Source organism: Sciurus vulgaris (assembly GCF_902686455.1).
Source record: "Sciurus vulgaris genome assembly, chromosome: 4".
Taxonomy (NCBI): Eukaryota; Metazoa; Chordata; class Mammalia; order Rodentia; family Sciuridae; genus Sciurus; species Sciurus vulgaris.
In genome coordinates, this window is record NC_136464.1 from 15,389,815 (window position 1) to 15,411,032 (window position 21,218).

Genomic DNA, 21,218 nt, shown 5'->3' on the forward strand with positions numbered 1-21,218 from the left:
TATTGTGTTATTGTGTTCATCTATAACTAAAAACACTTTTCTAAAATGTAAGTATAGCACTCTAGTTATTAATAGGCATGCTGTTGCATTTAGGAGTTTGCAACTTCTTTAAAATGTACCCAAAAATCAGATTAATAAATAGGTGAATATGGTATGTGAAAAAGCAAGAGGTTAAACACAAAATGTAAGTAATAAGTATATGTAAGAATTTTACAAATGAGAATTGTTGCCCAGCTATTTCGACCTTTATGAATTTTTGAGATTTTTCATAATTTGGAGTGGGCAGAACACTATTGGAGATATTTCTGCACCATAATACAAGAAGCTAGAAACCAAAAGCAACCAAAAAACCTAAGAAACCCCATGACTGAAAAATTTAAACTACACATCATAGACTAATCTATGAGTCAAAGAAGAAATTGCTGTGCAATTTAAGAATCTTTAGTACTAAAGGCTAGGGATATAGTTCAATAGTGCAGCATTTGTCTAGCATGTACAAGGACCTGAATTTAATATACATTGCCAAAAGTGAGGGGGAGTGGCATTTTGAACTAAGCAAAAACTAAAATACTATCTACCAAATTATATAGAATATTACTATAACCATGTGTACTTTTATTACATTACAGCTTTAAATGTATGTATTTACAAATCATTAAAAGAAGAAAACCTGAAAGACAATGAAGTACTGACATAATGAAGGGGGAAAGCACAACAAATCAACTATATTAAACGGAAGATATAATAAAAATAAGAACAAACAAATACACAAAATTACAAAACCTGGTACTTTGAAAAGCATTGAGATTAAAAATCTGAAGAGTCTGATGAAGACAAAAAACAAGAAGGCCTAAGGGATCCAATATTAGGAATGTAAAGGAGACATGGTAGAAAAAAATTTTAATTCACTAAAAAACATTATGAAGCACTTTGGTTAATATATTTAAAAATTCACCTAGAATAGACGAGTTCTGAAAAAGACTAAAACATCAAATATGACAAGAAAAAATAAAACTGTAGTGGTCCTATAACTCAGATATGTGAAGCTGTGACAACAGAAAGTCTTTAGACAGTAGAAAAGAGAATTATGGGCTGGGGTTGTGGCTCAGTGGTAGAGCGTTTGCCTAGCATTTGTGAGGCACTGGGTTCAATTCTCAGCACCAAATATAGATAAATGAATAAAATAAAGGTCTATCAACATCTAAAAAATATTATTTTAAAAAGCTGTGACCTTCAAAACAAATTTTTATAAAAAAATTACATTTACATATCAGGCAGCATGGATAGCAAAACAGAATCTATTTCAAGAAGTCATGGTCTTATGCTAAGTCCCAAAGGCTTGCAACTATGAATTTTAATCAGCAATTATTATTTAATACCAGGAAGTATCCAGTTGTTATTCAATTTCTAATCATTTTATAAGCTTTTTAAATAAGTTTATTGTAACCAGGCCCTAAATTAGATCTATACATAGTGGTTGTCTGGTGAGTTCTTTAAATGTCTTTTAATCTACAGGTTTTCTCCATCTCTTTTTTTAATTGCCAGTGCTTTGCTAGTCAACATTTTTTGTCAACTCAAGGATAAAGGCAAAGAACCTGTCCTCAGTGGTAGAGTGCTTGCCTAACATGTGCAAGGTCATGTTTGATCCCCAGAACCACCAAGCAAATACACACATGTGCGCGCACGCGCGTGCACACACACACACACACACGACACACATTTATCCTGTCATCTTTATTTCCCTCTGGAAAACATATACCTTGTAATGAACCATTCAAACCCACGAGCTTAACAGAACATGCTATTAATGACCACCAATCCAATCAGAAGAGGCCTTAACTATATCTTCAAATACCAAAGTTAAAAATCAAAAGCAACTATGGGCCAAATTTATTTTAATGGTTAATGTCAAACCATTCACCAAGATTCTAACACTAACCACACAAGTACAGGACAGAGTATACCTTGCTTCACAACAGTCATTTAAAAAAAAAACTGAACTAAAGTAAGATGTTTTGCTATTAGTCAACAGAATAAAACTAGTATGAAATACAAATTTAGATTGGATTAATATTAATAAAACATCATGTCCAGAACAAGGTATTGATCTCATATTAAATAACATTCTCTGTGTAAGCCATTAGGTTTGAATGGTTCATTACAAAAAAATGGTTTGTATAGAGGGTAATGAAGATGACAAAGGGTTATCCAAGAATACGTACACCTTTTATACTGTGTGTGTGTGTGTGTGCTGGTAGTTCTGAGGATCAAACACAGGGCACTGTGTATGCTGGGCAAGCATGCTACCATTGAGTACATGCTCAGTCCTACTCTTATGTTTATATAATCCTGATTTGCCACTAACTAGCTGGGGGATCATTGGTCATTTGTGTGAAACAACTTCATTTCCATTCCCTCATCTGTACAAAGGTATAAACATAACATATACATATTTCCACAGTCACTCTGAGGATTATATGAGGTGACATATGTAAAGTGCTTGCAACACCTGCCACAGACTAAGCATTCAACAAATGTTAACTACTGCTATTACTATTAGAAAACATTCTTTAAACCATTAGTTTGGGTCAATGTAAGGTGTTAACAAAAGGATATGGAATGGAAAGCTTGCAATGTGAAGACCAAGGGAACTAAGTATGCTTACCTAAAGAATTGAAGACAAGTAGAAAATAAAGATATTTCAAAACATTTCAAGGGTCAATAATGTAAAGATTGGTTAAACTGCACAATTCCACACAATCATGAAAAACCAAATTACATTGAGTGTATATTTCTTCTAAATATAAATCAAATTTTTAAGGCACTGATCTCCATCAAGAGAAAACTGTTACAGAGATAAAAAGACCAGAATTTTCTGAATCCTGACTGTAGAAATACTGAAACTTTTTAGTATAGCCAATGCTTATTTTAAAATAGATGTATATTTATATAGCTTATAAAGTTTTAAAACCATATGGCTTAATAATTTCACTTACCAAAACTAGTCTTGCTATTGTGACATTTTAGAAACAAGTATAAAAAGTTTTAGCAGTAGCCTTTGTCATGTACACAAAGCAATTTATTAAAATGACATTTTACTCAATATATTGAAACTGTTTCACTTTTCCTAATTAATCCTGAAAAATTCTTTTCTAAATGAAATTAATTCTACTGCAAATGGTAAGCCTAATTTATTTGTTTGTTTTGCAGTGCTACGAATAGATTGCTAGTCCTGATTTAAGCACACAATAAAATCCTGCTTTTTATGATTCCTGTTATTAAATTATTTTTAAATTGAAAACTACTTCTATTAAAAATTCCTAATTCCCACCTAAGACATCTGTCTTAAAGATCTGTATTTTAAGATGCCAGTTTGTTGAAAATCAATGTCTAATTTACACTTAAAATTCACTACAAATTTTTTAAAAATGTGAGCCAAAGAAACATCACATATTACATTTTACAAAGAAAAAATACCTTTCTATATACAATTGTGTCAATTAAAAATAATTTTTTAAATTCTAATGATTTTTAAGAGAAATCAACATAAAATTAATAATGGCTTCCCAAATACACCTCTCAAATTCTAAAGAAATGAAAAATACTAAAGCAAAACATTAATATTATATTCACCTTGAGACTCACATTGAGATTCTTAGAAACTTTATGAGGTATTGCTAACCTAAAGTGAAATAAATTTCCCTCAGGACTAACCTAGAAGAGCTTTATGGTCCAAGTTAGTAAAATCATCCACATAATTCCCTCAGAGATTTATAGATTCTCTTATAGCCATAATTCTAAGTTTAGGATAAAAGGACAAACTGATGTTTCCTTTACTGCCACAGCAATTTCAAGGGAATTCTTATAATCTTTAGTTAAATATACATTCTATATAACCAAATATTTCTATTTTTAGCATTTCTGCAAATAATTTCAAAGGTATAAGCAAGTTGCAAGAATAAGCTAAAGAATTCCAAGATATCTGTCACTTAGAATCACAATTGTCAATATCGTCCTATTTGTTTTATTAGTGTCTGTATCTCTCTCAAACACACTGCCTACACACATAAACACACACACACACATACACACACACAGGTTGTATACATCTCTCCCATTAACCCTAAATATTTTGGTGTATATTTCTTAAGAGCAAGCACCTTCTTTTTACTAACCACATTAATCAACTTCAAGAAAGTCAACATTTAATACAATGCTTTAATAAACATACATATTTCAATTTTGTGAACTGAGCCAATAATACCCGGCATGGAATTATTTTGTCCAGTATAAAATCCAGTCTGAGATCACCAACTCTCATATCCATGTGGTACAGCGGTTATCAGCATTCCTTTATCAAGTTTCTTTAGCCTCCTTTAATCTGGAAAGATTTTCAACCTTCCTTTGTCTTTTAAGACACTGACATTTTTGAAGAATAAAGCCCTCCCACTTTTTAAAATAGAATACTCTACATTTCACATTTGTCCAGTACTGCTTCATGATTAGATTCAGGTTATACGTTCCCAGGCAGAATATTATTAGCCAGGGGTTAGCAGCCTATGAAACATGAGCCAAATCTAGTCTGCCACTCATTTAAAAAAATTTTACTCTTATCACCAATGTTCCAGTGTACAGGGTTCCCAGTCTTCATATTCTTGCCAATACTTTTTTCAGAAGAGCCATTCTAATAGCTGATAAGTAATACCTCATTGTGATTTAATTTGCATTTCCCTGAGATGTTGGACATTTTTTCATGTTTGCTGGACATTTCCAGAAGTGTCTAGTCAGGTCCTTTGCCCATTTTTTAATCAAGCTATTTTTTTCTTGCTATCAAGTTGAGTTCCTTATGTACTTTGGATACTAAGCACTTATAAGATGCATTGGTTGCAAATATTACCCCCACTCTGTTGGCATACAGGCATATTTCATGAATCTACAGATTATCTAGGGTTTGAATTTATGATATAAAGGCAGAATGAGTAAACAAAACAGTGATTGTATAGTGCATAAAATCTATTTACTATCTGGACCTTTTTAGAAAAGCTTACAGAACCTTGCTCTACCATGGTGTCCTACCAGTATCCAGCACCCCACAGTTGATGTCAATTTTGATCACTCAGACAAGGTGTTAACAATGTTTCTTGACTATGGAGCTATGAGTTCCCCCTATGTCTTATGAACAACCTACAGGGAAGACAATTAAAGACCATATACAGCTTAACAGACATTCATCCCCCAGCCCTCCCCAGCAGATTTAGCATCCATTGACAATTCTTTTCCAAGTCAGTTTTTACTATGATTGCTACAAAATCTCTTAAATTGATCTAATGTTTCTTTGTTCTTACATCATTAATTACAGCTTTTAATTTTATTTCCTTCCAAGTATTTTTATTTAGTTATTACTTGTCTACCTTTTTTTAGTTTGTAATGTGCTACATTTATTTTCACTCATAAAAGTAAAATCGTTCAGTGTTTTAATTGCTTTAAATGTATCCCATAGCTTTGCTGTTGTTGTTTGTGGTACTGGGGACCTTACCCAAAGGCCATCTACCAGAGTACACATGGAATCCTTTTTCTTTTGAGAAAGGGTCTTGCTAAATTGCTACGGCTGGTCTCAAACTTGCCATCCTCCAGCTTCAGCCTTCAGAGTCCCTGAGATTACAGGAATGCACCACCAGGCCTAGCTAACCATAGATTCTTAAATGTACTGTTTTTACTGTCATTTTTTTTTTTTTTTCAGAAACTCTGTAATACTTGCTTATATTTCCCCTTTCACCCAACAGAATTCAGTTGTTTATTTTAAATTACTGGCATTTTCTTTGCATCTTAATATACAATTAATATTTGTGAGTTTTCCATTTAATAGTCTCTGTGGTCAAGCTGTATGTTTCAGAATGTATCTTCAATATCAACTTCCTTGGTCATTACTGAAGTTTTTGTACCTTCTATGCTGTGTTGCCATGTACTGACAGCAATGGGCAAACAGCTTTGTACTAACACTATGGCTGTCTCTCATCACCTGAGTTTCTGTTTTATATAGGTGTTACTAGGTTACAGATATTCTTTTATTACGTATTTTTATAGTAAATTATTGTTTTTCATATTATACGGTGCGCTTATCTCATACAATGTTTTGGTGGCCTGAATTCCACTTTCTCTGGTATTAGGATCATAACCCCTGCTGTCTTATTGTAATCATTTTTCTAATAAACCATTCATTCTCTGTTCCTTCATTTTCATTCTTTCTGAATCAATGTGTTAGATGTCACCTCTATAGCAGAGCTTGGTTATGCCTCATCAATCCATTTGGAGATGTTTTCCTTTAATAAGCAAGATAATTTTTATTCATATGTACTAATATTATGGATCCCAACTCTATCATATTCTTTTGTTATAACTACTATGTGCAGTATGATGCTGTTTTTCTGAGTTTTTTTCCATTTGATGTCTTCTTTTTTGTTCTGTTTGTTTTAGGAAAATGTTTATCTTCATTCCAGTGGTTTCCTTCTTTGCTTAGACTTTTCACAGTAGCCTAACTCTGTTCTTTCTTTCTTCATTCATATCTGGTTCATCAGTTTTGATCCTCAGTGTTCCAGGAACAACAGTAATCGGCATTAACCACAGTTCAGTTTCCTTCTGGTTGCTTTATGTTCTCAAGTCATGTTATAAATAACTTACAGAAGAAAACAGTGTAAGTGAAAAATACTTTGTGCAAATTCCAATAACAATTTAAATATAGTAAACTTCTTAGATCAAATAAATGTTGGGGCATAAACAATAAAAAAAAAAAAAAAGTCATTCCCTCACAGATTGTGTTTGAAAAGAATTCATTCAGAATATCATTTTCTGATGATTCATAACCTGAGATTTACTCCAAATGATCAATTTCAGTATCTTTAGGGTTTAGAGAGTTGCTCTCTGCCTCTCTGCATTGATCTTCCTGGTTTTCTAATAATTGTAAAAGATCTTCTCTCCATTTCTTCTCTTTACCACTATGGGCAGAAAAAAAAAATCTAAATTCTCAAATGTGTTCAAGAAAAGCTAAGAGCAGGTTATACTGATGCTAACTCCAGTCTTCTTTAATGCCTTCTTTAAAGATTATAAAACACTTGGGGCACTGCAACAAGAAAACTGAAGGATGACAATATTTTACAACGGCATCATCTTTTAAGCAATCTCTGTTAACTAAATTAGAATGGTTTAGAATGACTGATGAGTAATGAATTAATTCCTAGGATGATTAAATAGCAAAATGTCTCAAAATACAGGAAAAATAATAAAACTAAGACCCCCACAGTGTAAATTAGATTTATAAAGGGTCCAAAAAACCCATCTGGTAATTTCAGGCAGAATATTTTATGTTCTTTAAATAAGTATATATACTATTTGTTCTCTGGAAGATTTCTAAGACAAAATGAAATAATAGTAATCACAAATAGGAAGATCTGCTAAGAAAAGGAAAAAACTAAAATTGACTCCAGTAGACCCTATTGCTCTCCTGAAGGTAAATAGCATCCTTAATGGTATTTATTACCTATGCAGTAGCCAATGCTCTTTTCTTTTACTCATTTTTCCTTCTTTTCCCTTCTCTCATTTTTAGCTGCACTTTTCAACTTGGAATGAACACATAACATATATTAGTCATCTACCCACATACCAACCTTGGCTTTAGTCGTAGCTCTAAAATTAAATACATAAAATACTCTCCATTAGTCTTTTACCTGAAGTGTTCCCATTCATCTTCTCACTAGATGAAATGCATTCCCTAGAACAGGGTTTAGGAAAGTAAAATCCATAGGCCAAATCCAGCCCACCAGTTGTTTTTTAGGTTGTTGGTTTTTGTTTTTTTTTTTTTTCCCTGTGAGGTGCTGGGGATTCGAAATCCTGCCCTTGCACGTTCTAGTCAAGCACGCTACAAGATGGGCTATATGGTCAGCACCCCACCAGTTGTTTTTGTAAGTCAAATTTTACTGGAACACAGTCACACTCACTCATACGTGTATTTTATAGGCTGTCTATATACAGTTTCAGTAGCTGAACTGAGTACTGACAACAGCCAGCAGAATCAAGTAGGTTTCAAAACCTAAATTTTATACTGTCCAGACCTTGATTTTTTTTTTTTTTTTAAAGAGGTCTACATACATCTACCCTGGATTTCTCAGGTAAGAGCATATACATACACTGTTACCTGAATTTTTACATGTCAAAATTGCTTCCTACAGACTTGTCACTTGAAATACACTCTGGCAAGAAATAAAACCTTTGGCCTATACTTTCTTACCTTGAGTTTCCTGAAAAACTTGTTCTGTGGCTGCCTTGATTTGCATGGTACTTTTGAGAAATCTGGTATTGGTCTAAATGTCTTACCCTTATATATCATTTAAGGGCCAGAAGACCCTAAGAATCTTTTTTTTCTATATATCTTAAAGTAGAAAAGTTTTATCAAGCTATGTCTCAAAATCGCAACTGTGGGTGAATTTTACCAGGTATCAAACCCAAAAGTTCAAAAACAGTAAATAAATTGTGCTGGAGTCATACAATAACATACAACAATTCAAAGGAGTTAAATTGTACTAGATAAATCTTGGTAATACAGTGGTAAATTAAATCAAAGAAAGCCTCAGGAAGTAATATGAATATTATTTCCTTTTTATAAAAGTAAAAAACAAGGAAAGGAAACAATATATACATATATATGTGATAAAGTTACTTTCAAAATAAATAAGCCTGTCTCAAAATAAAAAATAAAACATGAGATGGAGATGTGATTTAAGTGGTTGAATGCCTCTGGGTTCAATCCCTGGTACCAAAGATAAATACATACATACATACATACACATATAAGAAATTCTGAATTTCAAAACAGGGGCGAAGCAGACAACTTCAAAAATCCAACAAAAAAATGTTAATGAGAACATGATTTTAAAGAGAAAACAAAAAAATACAACAAATGGTTATGTGAATTTAAGTTAAATATCCTACCATTAAATACACTTTTGAGTTTCGTTTGCTTGTAAGACATGATCACTTCTGTGTTAACAACATAACTAGAGATGACTCTGAATAAACATAAAGAGAAAATTCAAAGAATATCCAACAAGTTTATTTTTTAATAAATAGAAATACATAGAAATAACAGAAATAGTGTTGCTTATAAAATTAAATAACTAATACTCAATATATCTTAAGCAAATATATCAATCTTTTCCACTAAAATAAAATATAATGCTAAATATGACCACATGGAATTAAAATTTAAAAGTTCAATAATAAGAGTAATAGAAATGGACTGAAGGCCCTAGATCTGTGCCATTCCAAATGTTTTATATTTCTCCTGCCCCCTACCCTTGTGTGTGTGTGTGTGTGTGTGTGTGTGTGTGTGTGTGTGTGCGCACGCACCAGGGATTGAACCTGGGACACTTAACCACTGAGCCACATTCCCAGGCCTTTTTATTTTTTATTTGGAGACAGGGTCTCCCTAAGTTGCTTAGAGCTTCACTAAATTGCTGAAGCTGGCTTTGAACTTGCTATCCTCCTGCATGCACCAATATGCCTGGTTCTCCTGACATTTTTCTCAATATATTAAGTATGAAGTCTTCTCGCAAGAGACCTCTTCTTCCCAACTTCCAGGATGAGTTCATACAAAAGCATGTTTAGGTGAAAAGTTATACTTAAATCTCTAAAAAGCCAATAGCAGCATATCAGCCAGTGTGCTCAGAGGTTGAAACAGAAGATATGCTCAAAATAGGAAACTGTCAAGAGCTATGAAAAAGCTATTCATAAATGTGAATCCAGGGCAACACCTGGGACTTTCTCAGCAGAAAGCTTTTACTACCTCTTGGTCTTAGAAAAGCAAGAAGAGAGTGGTTTCCAAACTCAGAGAGAGCTATGTGGAGAAAGACACCTGGCAGCTTAGCCTGGGTTGAACAGCCCAACTAATAACCCAATGAGACCCAGGAGAAATGAAACACCTCAGCCTCACTCATCTTGCCAGGTGTACTGCTGGTGCCTCCCAATGGCTGACTCCACCTGGAAGCCAGTAAACATGGGAGCAGGGCAGGAAAGAGAGCAAGGTGGTTCTGGAGAAACAAATGAGAGAATGGAGTATGAAACATAGCACTATAGAATCACCACTGGAAAGAGAATGAAATGTCTAGTATACAACATCAACAATTTGGTTATTAGATTACAAAATACGACCAAGAAACACATAGATTCAGTTTTAAGGAATATGTGCTAAAAACTATCAATTGATCCACAAATATTTATCAATCATTTAATATATGACATCTTACTAGAAAGTAAACAAAGACGTATATACCACATAATTCCTACTCTAAAATTAACTTCTTAGAAACACTATGGAAGTATAAAAGAATACCTATAAAAAGCAGATGTGTTGTCTTAGTCCATTGAGTTGCTATAATAAAACACCAAACTGGGTAACTTATAAAGAATGGAAATTTATTTCTCACAGTACTGGAGGTTGGAAGGTTGAGATCAAGGCACCAGCAGATTTGGTATCTCTGCTTCAAGATGGTTCCCTGTTTACTTGTCCTAAGAGGGGACAAATACTATGTCCTCATGGTGGCAGAGGGACAGAAAGCAAAAAGGACTTCCACTAGCTGCCACCTGCCCTTTCAAAAGGCATTAATCCATTTGTGAAGGTAGAGACATCCTTACTTCACTGCTTCCCAAAAGGCCCCACTTCATTAATCTACCACAATGGAGATTATGTTTCAACATGAATTTTGGAAGGGATCCATTCAAATCAGAGCATGTGTCACAGTCATAGAAATATGAGAATTTAAGGGAAAATGAAATGACTTCCAGAGAATGAAAAGGCAGTAAATGTAGCTATGGATTAACAAGAGTCTTCATCTTTCTGCAATAATAAAGACCACCTCCACTTTGTGACTTAAACTAAAGCATGTGGGGACTTTACCATGAACTGAGGTCATCATGTGTTTTTCTAATTTTTTCAACAATAATTTTGCATACAAAGCTGGTTGGTCACTGTCACTCCTAAACACTTGATAACTATATATGATTTTTAAACATTGTACTAGGGTACTCTGATGAAAAAATTTCCCTGCCAATTCCATTTATTTATGTTTCAAATAAGCCATTTCTTAAGCATTCTGTTTTTATGCAGTATGTGTTTATATATATATATACATATATATATATACACACATATATATATACACACATATATATATACACACATATATACATAGTTTCATATAAATCAAGTCATAATGATAAGGAATGGATAGATTTTGGAGACAAAGTCCATGAAACTCATCAACTAACTAGAAGTTCACTAATTGAAGAAGGAAATTTCAAATATTATGTGTGGTTAAAGCCTCAGTAGTTAAGCTCTGTTGCTGCCGTTGTGGCTAACTTTAACAAACCCTTTAATGGCCACCTTCTCATCCCTGCATGATTTCTCAATTCCCCTAAATAGTGTTACCTACCTACATGGTCCCAAAGAAAATTCTCTCACTTGAATACATTTTAGCCTCATGGTATGCTTCTGGGAAAAACTCAAGCTAAAAAGGATACTACATATCCTGCCAGTTTTTGCCCACTTCTTGCTTCCCTTTGCAAACAAATTTACTTGGAAGAGTTGGCTCTGCTCATCATTCCCACTATACTTGGCTCATTCCCCTTTAAATTCAATCCTGCCCGGCTTTTACAACACAACTACCCAGAAATTATTCCTGCCAAGATCACCAATCACTGCACAGTGCTAACTGAACTCAACAAATGTAGTCATTTTACATCATGCCTTAGCAGTGCTTGGCACAGAAGATGACTCGCCTACCTAACATTCTTTCTTCACTTGGGCTTCCAGTTCTCCACAACCTTCCTTATTTGTGTTCTTTTTCTTTCCATCCTCTCATTACTGGAGCACTCGAGCGCTCAATCCTTTTCTTTTCCTTTAGGTTTACCCCCCATTTCCTTAATGATCATGGTTTTAAATGCCATCTATATTCTAAGAACTCCAGCCCAAATCCCTCTTTAGAACTCCAACCCATTTATACAACTATCTACATTTTCAGCTGGGAACCCAGTGGATAGCTCACATATAACATATAACTGAACTTAAATTATACTCCATGTATGTATAATATGTCAAAATATGCCCTACTTTCATGTATATCTAAAAAAGAACAAATAAAAAAATTTTAAAAATGTAAAGAATCTACAATAGTCAAAATAACCTTTTAAAAAAGAGCAAAAGTTAGAGTATTAAAACTTGAAACTTTCATGAATTTAGAAGAAACCATAGAAAAATATCTTGAAACATAACAGCAGAAAGATTATATAGAACACAAAATGCAGTCATCATAAAATAACAAAAATTAATTGAACTTCATCCAAATTAAAAACTTCTATCATGAAAAGACATCACTAAGAAAATGAAAGGCATAAATTGAAAAAAAAATCATCTTAGCTATATATCTGATGAAGATCTTTGTATCTGGATACAAATCATTAATTAAACCAAGAAAAATTGGGTTAAAAGATGAAGCAACATGTCTCAAAATAAGATACAGGCATGTTCAAGAAGAATATAAAATGGTTCTTATTAGATATCTAGAAAACAAATTTTAAAAAATACTATGAGTTACCATTTTATATGTCCTAGCACGACTGATATTAACTGTTGATAATACTAATTATTGTCAAGGATGGAGAGTAACTAAAATGATTGCATATTATTGATGAGAGTATAAATTATACATCTACTTTGGAAAAATGTTTTGGAGTTTTGTTAAGTAAAATATATCATTGCCCTATTACCAACAATTCTATTCCAAGATGTTTACCCAAAATAAATTAAAACATGCTCCCAAAAAGACCTGTATAAGGATATTTATGGAAGCATAAATCTCAGCATCTCTAAATTGAAAACAACCCAAATGTACAACTGTGTAAATTTTTAAAATTTTTTTTAGTTGTAAATGGACACAATACCTTTATTTTATTTAATTATTTGTATGTGGTGTTAAGGATTAAACCCACTGCCTCACACATGCTAGGCAAGTGCTCTACCCTGAGCCACAATCCCAGCCCCCTGTAGTAAAATTATTAAACAAAATTTGCTATATTCATATAATGAAATGCTATTCAGCAGTAAAGAAATAAAATAAAAATTACTAAAACACACAACATGGACAAATCTGAAAACAATGTTGAAGAACAGAAATCATATACAAAAGATCACTGCATTATAAAGTTCAAGAACAGGCAAATTGATCTATGGTGACAGAAATCATAACAGAGATGGACTGCAGGAGTTATGGATAGACTGGAGTAAAGTTAGAGGTGACCTTCTAGGATGATAAAAATATTCTGTTGCTTGGTGCATAAGTCTGGTCAATATGCATTTGTAAAATCTCAATTAAATTGTACACTTAAGAGCATTATTTCATTGTTCATAAACTTTATCTTAATACATTAAAATAGTATTTAAAAAAACTGAACTCCTGGCCTCCATCATCTCACCCCCAACTTGCTCTGAGTCTTCTACCTGTCAGCTGACGACAACTTCATCTTTTCAGTTACTCAGAACAAAAGCCTAGGAATCATCCTCAATTTCCATTTTTTCCCCTCAGGCTCTACATCCAAACTCTCACTAAATACTATTCGTTCTACTTTAAAAAACACAAAAAGCAAACAGATTAATCCTCGCCATCTCCAATGCTACCACTCTGCCCTAAACCACCACCTTTTGGCCAAGATCACTGCAACAAGATTCCTCACTGGCCCCCTCCTTTCTGCTCTTTCCTCTATCCAATTTATCTTTCAACACAACAGCTAAAATGATTCATTTAAAACTGATCTCATAGATATGCTCAAATTCCTGCACTGTCTCCCCATTACACTAAGATGAAAGACAAAGTCCATATCAAAACCTGATGATCTGGCTCCTTATTAGTTCTCTCTCCAACTTCCTCTTAATTTTTATTCCCACGCACTCACTCTTCTCCAGGCTCCTTGCTACTCCTTGAATCTGCTCCACACCCTCTTACTTAATGGTCTATAGTCTAGCTGTCCCTGTTTTCAAGGAACACTCTTCCCCACAGATATCCACAGCAAACTCCTTCACTTCCTCCAATTCTTTGCTCAAAATTCACTTTCTCACTGAGAACTAACCTGGTTAAAAACATAACCACCTCTCACTCTCAATATTTTCAATCTCCTTATCTTGAGCTATTTTGTAAAAGCCTGCTATCTTCTAACACATCATACAGTATATGTACTTCTGGTTACTGGATTATCTGTATACCCCCACTAGAAATCATTCCTGCAAAGGTAGGGGAAAATGCCCAAGGCATCATTCACTGAGGTGTATTACCCCATATGTCTGACAACAGTTGGAGTCAGATGTTTGTTCCTCTATGCTACAAAGTCAACCCCATATTTGAAGGAACTCCTGAACAAGGCAGGTACCCTAATCCTCATGAAACAGTGAGGTCAATCATTACAGACAGCACAGACAGCCACAGTCTCAAAGTCAAGAAGTATTCTCTGGTACCTTGAATTTTTTTAATGTTAATGTTTAATGCTCACAATAAGATAATTAAAGATAAAAAATAATAATAAAGTACTTAGATAATTCCTACATTCTAGAAATAATTATGACAAAAATCTCAAAGTTGACTCACAATAAAAAGCACAAAACTGACAAACCTCACAATTATTTACAGTATTATTAAAAGTTGAGTAAGTGATCATTTTGGGGCATGTTAACTGGAAGTTTATCCCTCTCTAAAATTTCTTCATAATAGTGAGATTATTACCCTTAATTAGAGCATCTTTCAGAGTAAATTTCTGTCTAGTAAAATACCCAGTTTTCATGAATTACTCAGTGATAATTTCAGTTTTCCCCATATACTACAATGCTGGTTAAAATATCCTTCTTTAATACAAAAACATTTATGTTCTTAGCTTCTTTGATGTTTGAACATGTAAAGTTATTTAAAAAGTAAATCCAACCTACATTGGGGTAGCTGATACCATTAAAATCAGTCAGGAAAAAAAGTCTAAATTAATATGACAATACAGTAGCTCCTGCTAAAAACAGAGTAAAGGGATCTCTCTGTATAATAAGTACTTACCTTATAACCAAGATGACAAATTATCCCATTACTTACATTTGAAGTAACGCTACTTAGTATAGTATCGTCCCCTAAAGCATAACTTTTCTATGGTATAGTAAACTTAATTATTCTGACAATGTCTTTAAATTGCCATTCTGTAATCAGATTATCCAAAAATGAGAATAAAGAGACTTCAGACCATGAATCTATCAGGTAATAGCCTCTGTCGACATCATTCATGGCAGGTTAGAATAGATCTGTTGTACTTTCCTAATCATTTCCGGACAACATAACCATGACCACATCCCATGGCTGGATGAAACTATCATTCACTATCATTCAGTAAGGGAAACATAAAAAGCCTGAAATGTATTCTGTGAAGTGCAAATGACATTCAGTGAAGAAGGCATATAGCAGTCGGGTGGGCATCAGATTCTGTTTTAATTGCCAGTACTGAAAGAGGGCCCATGCAGGCACTGGACCCGAGAGCATCAACAGGATTCCTAAAAAGTTACACCCACAATGAAAAAAAGCAAGGTTTTTAAAATCTGCTTTGCAGAGGCAGACAGACATCATCTGTTTCAGCCTTGGTTCTACATGGAGGATAAATATGTTGCCCCTGGAAAATTTTGGCCATTAACTAGAATATACAATGTCCAGAAATATCACATATCAAATTTTAATTTAAATTAGACCAGGTTTGCTAGGGACCCAAACGCATACACTCTATCTCAGGCGCAGGGAAGATAAAGCAAAGTCCAAGGCCAAATCAGGCAACTTTACTGTCTTATGGGAACAATCATTCCCACTTGCTTATGTACTATCTGTGGATTCTTTCATGCTGTGGCAACAGAGCTCAGCAACATGACCCACAAAGGCATCTGACCCTTTACAAAATAACTTTCCTTACCCTTAGCATTAAATGCTGATGATAATATCATTTGTGTTTGAAAACAAAATTAATTAAGACAGTAAACTGGAGACTGAACAAAGAGTGAAAGTATTGACTGACTTTAGATTTAGTTGAGAATTTACTTTTAAAACTTCAACGAAAAAAAAAAAAAAACAAACTTCAATGAAAGTTGCTGGGCACAGTGGTGGACGCCTGTAATCCCAGTGACTCAGGAGGCTGAGGCAGGAGAATCTCACGTTTGAGCCCAGCCTCAGCAACTTAGCAACTCTGTCTCAAAATAAAAAATTAAAAATAGGGCTGGAGGTATAGCTCAGTGGTAAACTGCCCCTGGGTTAAATCCTCAATACCAAAAGCATGGGGGAGGTAAAGGGGGAATGATGACTTCAAAAGTCAAAACCTATGTTCCAAACACAAGCCTGATGAGAATTTAGATCTGAATCTTCCCATTCTCCTCAGGAAAGACATATAAAGCAAAAGGAAAGTATGGGGGAGATGGGTGAAGTGGAAGATAAAGAAAATTATATTTCCAGAGAAACTAAGAGCATAAAAAAATCAAATACAAACGATAAAATCCCACAAACTCCAGGTTAGGTGTGAATGTGCAAAAAGCAAGTGAAACTAAGGAAGCCACGACAGTGCAGAAAGGAAGATAAGAAATGACAGAGTGGAGGAAACCAGTGGTGGTGGATCTCCACAATTATCACACTAATTCCAACAGAAGCAGAGGAGCCTAAAGATATGAAGACCTATAAGCAAAAACAAAGAAAAAAAAAAAAAAAAAAAAAGAAGAGTGACTTTTAAAACTATAAACATGTACAGGAGATACACCAAAAACAGATAGAAATTACAAAGTAAAATCTAAAAAGTGATTCTGAAGCACTAAATAGTAGATATATTAGTAAAGGAATGGATAAAGATATGCCAGGAAAAGACTGACAAAGCAGGGACATTATATGTGTATCAGATATACCAGAACTCAGATCAAAAAGCAGTAAGTAAGAAAATCAATTCATAACATGAAAGGACACAATTCACAATAAACACAAAATAGTTATTAATATCTATAATAGCAACTTCAATAAAGCATACATTACAGAATATAAAAGGAGAAATATGCAGAAATAGACTAACATTTGAGGCTTTCAGAAAAAGATCAAGTACAAAAAGTTACAGTCTGAACAATAAAAGCAATAAAATAGATTACATATTCATGTATGTACATATTGACCTGCATGGTATAACAGGATTTGCCTTCTTTTCAAGAACTCATGGAATATTTATGAAAATTGAGCCACAAAGAAAATTTCACTAAATTACAAAAAAGTAGAACTAATACCTACAATATTCCCTGAACACTATAATAAAACCAAAATACCAATATCAGAAAAAATAGCCCTAATGTGAACAAAATTTTAATTCTTGATTAAACAACTCAACTCCTGGGCCTACCTGAAAAATCAGAGTAACTCACCTGTTTGTTTCAGTGTCATCATGAGTTTGTCATGACAACAACGTACGTAAGCAAGCTCAGGCAATGCAGCTCTGTTTGTTAGCCTTCACACACCAACACGCTCCCATCAGTACAAGTTCTCTTTTATTACTTCTGCTCTCTCAGTACATAGGATGTAAGGTAATGAACTGAAAGTGGTGATAAAGAAGAAAGTGCTGGAAGTTGAAGAGAAGGGAAAATGTGTATTTCTCCAGAAGAGCCAGGTGACCAAACTAGACTGAAAAGACTTGCAGGTACTGTAAAGGGCCAACTTGAGAAAGTGGAAAAAGTAAGAAGAGGCTCAATGAACTAAAGGCTCTGGAAAAGCCCAAAAGCTGTTAAGAGTGTGTGTGCTAGAAGGGGGAAGCTGGAAAAGGTACTTGAAGGGAAAGACATCTGAAGTAGTGAGTATGGGACTTGTAGGTTCTGGAATGACAAGGTCAAGAGGATGGCATTGGGAGAGAATGGGTCAAGTAGAATGGAAAACAAGATCTTTGGGACAGAGATCAGTAAATCAAGAGACTACCGGAAGAAATATTTATATAGATATTTTTAAATCATAAAAATAATTGACATATATGCTGGAAAGAGTGAGAGAGTGACAGTGAGCCAGAAAATCATTCTGCAAGATATAAAACAAAGTGATCTGAGAAGTGAAAGACAAGTGCAAAAAGGCAAGGCAATAGGCTGTAGGCCTGGCAACACAGATCCAAAGCCAGGTGATCTACAGGAGGAGGGATTGAGAACAGGGCTTCAATGGTAACAGAGACCAACAAGGACACATACTCACTTTCAACCCAACTGTACTGAGGACATGGAAATGAAAATAGCCATCACTTGAAAGGACTGCAGGGGAAACCGGGAAGGGGAATCTTCCTCTGAGCATAATGGTGGGCTACAAATGAATTTTCTCACTAACAGTGCACAGGAACTCTAAATAATTAGATATATTTGTACAAAAAAAGGCAAGAACTTGAGTTCATTACACTGGCTAGAGACAGAAATGGAGTATGTTCTTGAATCTAAATAGCAACCACAGGGTACACATTTGTAGGAATATTAAAAAACAATAACAAAGGTTACCACTGCTTAAAAATGCCATAAAAAATGAAAAAAAAAAAAAAACAGAAAAACAAAAGGATCAGGTTTACAATACAGAAAGTCACATGAAGACTGTCCTAGTCACCTTCACACACCTGATAATAATCTCTTAGAAACCAGCAGACTATACTTGGGAAGTTTATTTTAAAGGAGTAATATATACATACAGATATAGCAATAAGATTAGGAACAGAGTGCTGAAAAACGAAAAATCCTGAAGTCATGGAATGCATAGTAAAAAGATTAGGTTACTTTCATTCTCGGTTCATAAGTAAAATCAAAGGAAATAGCACCATCTATTGGAATATCTCATACTTAAAAATATTTTCAGATGTTGGGAAATTAGAATAATGTGTAACATTTTCCTCATTTGACTAAGAAGAAAAACTTAAATAGTAAAGAACAAAATCTAAAACAATTAAAAAGGTTATATGTAAAATATCATTAATTCTTGGCTTATAATTCCAATCTCAAATAAATCACCATTTTGACTAAATTCATGTGAAGATTTTATTAAAAATAAAAATATTCTCAACCAATAAAGAAATTATATTTTTAAAGAAACTCACAGATATGGTATTCCTGTATGCTGCTTGTATAACCATATATTGCAGAATATCCAAATATTATGATCATGACAACATCTCTACTATCCAGCTCCATAATATGTGCTGAATGTCCCTCCACAGCATACTGCTGACCATGTCCAAGAACGGTAGGAGTTTTTGTACTCCATGACTGACTATGTATGTTAAAAACCCATAATTCATCTGTGACATTGCCATCATTTGTTTCAATTCTGCCTCCATACATAAAGATGTTTTCCTGTAAATTAAAATATATATATTAATGGGCAAAATAGTTAAGTCTCAGCAAATACACATTAATTAAAAACAAAGACTATATTTTAAACATTACATTTTAATAACTGTTCACACATCCATAAGGCATAGTTATTATTTGTAAAAAGTCAAGTGAGGAACACACAAATAATGATAACTAAAGTTTTCACACACAAAACTATATCTATGCTTTTGTAAAGTTACTTTAAGGCATTTTATTTTAAATGGTTGCACTATATAATCAATTAACCATATTTTTAATCGTCCTACAGGATAATGAAGTTCAAAGTTCTCAGAATGAAAAATGCAGCCAGCTGATCACAAACTTATAATTGAAGTGTATAGTAGCTCTAAATCTAAGAACTTATTCCTCACACACAACAGGAAAGTAACACACCAAATTGCTCAAGTTGCTCATTACATTACTCACAGTCTGGTAGGATTTGAATGATCAGCACCCTCATTTGCTAAATTTGAATTTTAACATCTATTTGTACTGCTATGTGCTGCTATTCTCAATTATTCACCATTTACATCGAATAATATTCACCAAAAAGATCACATTTGTACATCATGTGGGATACATTTTCATTATCACTTTTCATGACTATGGGAAAATATTCATACCTTCAATTCACCTTTGATAATTTTTACAGCACTTATAAATTATTATAAATAATTTCACTTATATGTAAATGAAATAAATGATATATATTATGTAAATCATCACTATTTCAACAAACTAGAAATAAAATAGAAGGAAACTTATTCAACTTGATAAAGTGTAGCTAAGGAAAACACAGTGAAATTTATGCTGAATGGTGACATACTGATGCTTTCCATTAAGGTCAGGAATAAGACCAGGATGCCCACTTTTACCACTTCTAATCAACATGTGCTGGATGACAGTTATAGCTAGGGCAAATAGGCAAAAACTACTAAAGGCTTCCAGATTGAAACTGGAATTGAAAAAGTAAAATTTCTATCTGCAGATGATATGATCTCATGTACAAATCCTAAAAAATAAAAAGAGCTAATTAACTCAATTACATTGCATGATATAGATCAATTATAAAAATAAATTATAAAAATAAATCAAATCAATTATAAAAATAAATCTACACGTTTGTAGGGAACCATTCAAAAATAAAATAAGGAAAAACAATCCCATTCATAACAGTGTCAAATTTAGAAAAACACTTAAGAATAACTTTAACCAAAAAATTTCTAAACTTCAAAAGTTATAAAACATTGCTGAACAACTTTTAAAAGATCTAAATAAATAAAAAGATATTCAATGTCTAGGGATCAGAAGATATAGCATTAAGATGACAATACTTGGTGCTGGGGTTAAGGCTCAGTGGTAGCACACTTGCCTAGCATGTATGAGGCACTAGGTTCGATTCTCAGCACCACATATAAATAAATGAATAAAATAAAGGTCTATCAACATCTAAAAATATATTTTTTAAAAAGATGACAATACTCTCCAAATCTATCGACAGATTCAAAACAAGTCCTATCAAAATTTCAGCTGGCTTCTTCATAGAAATTGACAAATTGATTCTAAAATTCATACGGAATTGCAAGAGATACCGAACATCAGAATAATCCTGTAAAAGAAGAACAAAATTAGATGACTAACACTTCCTGGAAACTTACAAAAGCAAAAGTGATCAAGATAGTGTGGTACTTGCATAAATAAACAGAATAATACTGAGAGTCCACAAATAAACTGATAAATCTGTGGCTGGCTG

General features: G+C 33.6%; 1 protein-coding gene across 1 annotated transcript in view; it reads right to left on the bottom strand.

The window, feature by feature from the left end:
* The window catches only part of ATRNL1 (attractin like 1), a 746,355-nt gene that overhangs the window by 675,634 nt on the left and 49,503 nt on the right, over positions 1–21,218 (bottom strand). Inside the window, 1 exon segment of the mRNA XM_079136646.1 lies at positions 19,189–19,444. Within this exon segment, the coding sequence (XP_078992772.1) occupies positions 19,189–19,444 (256 nt within the window).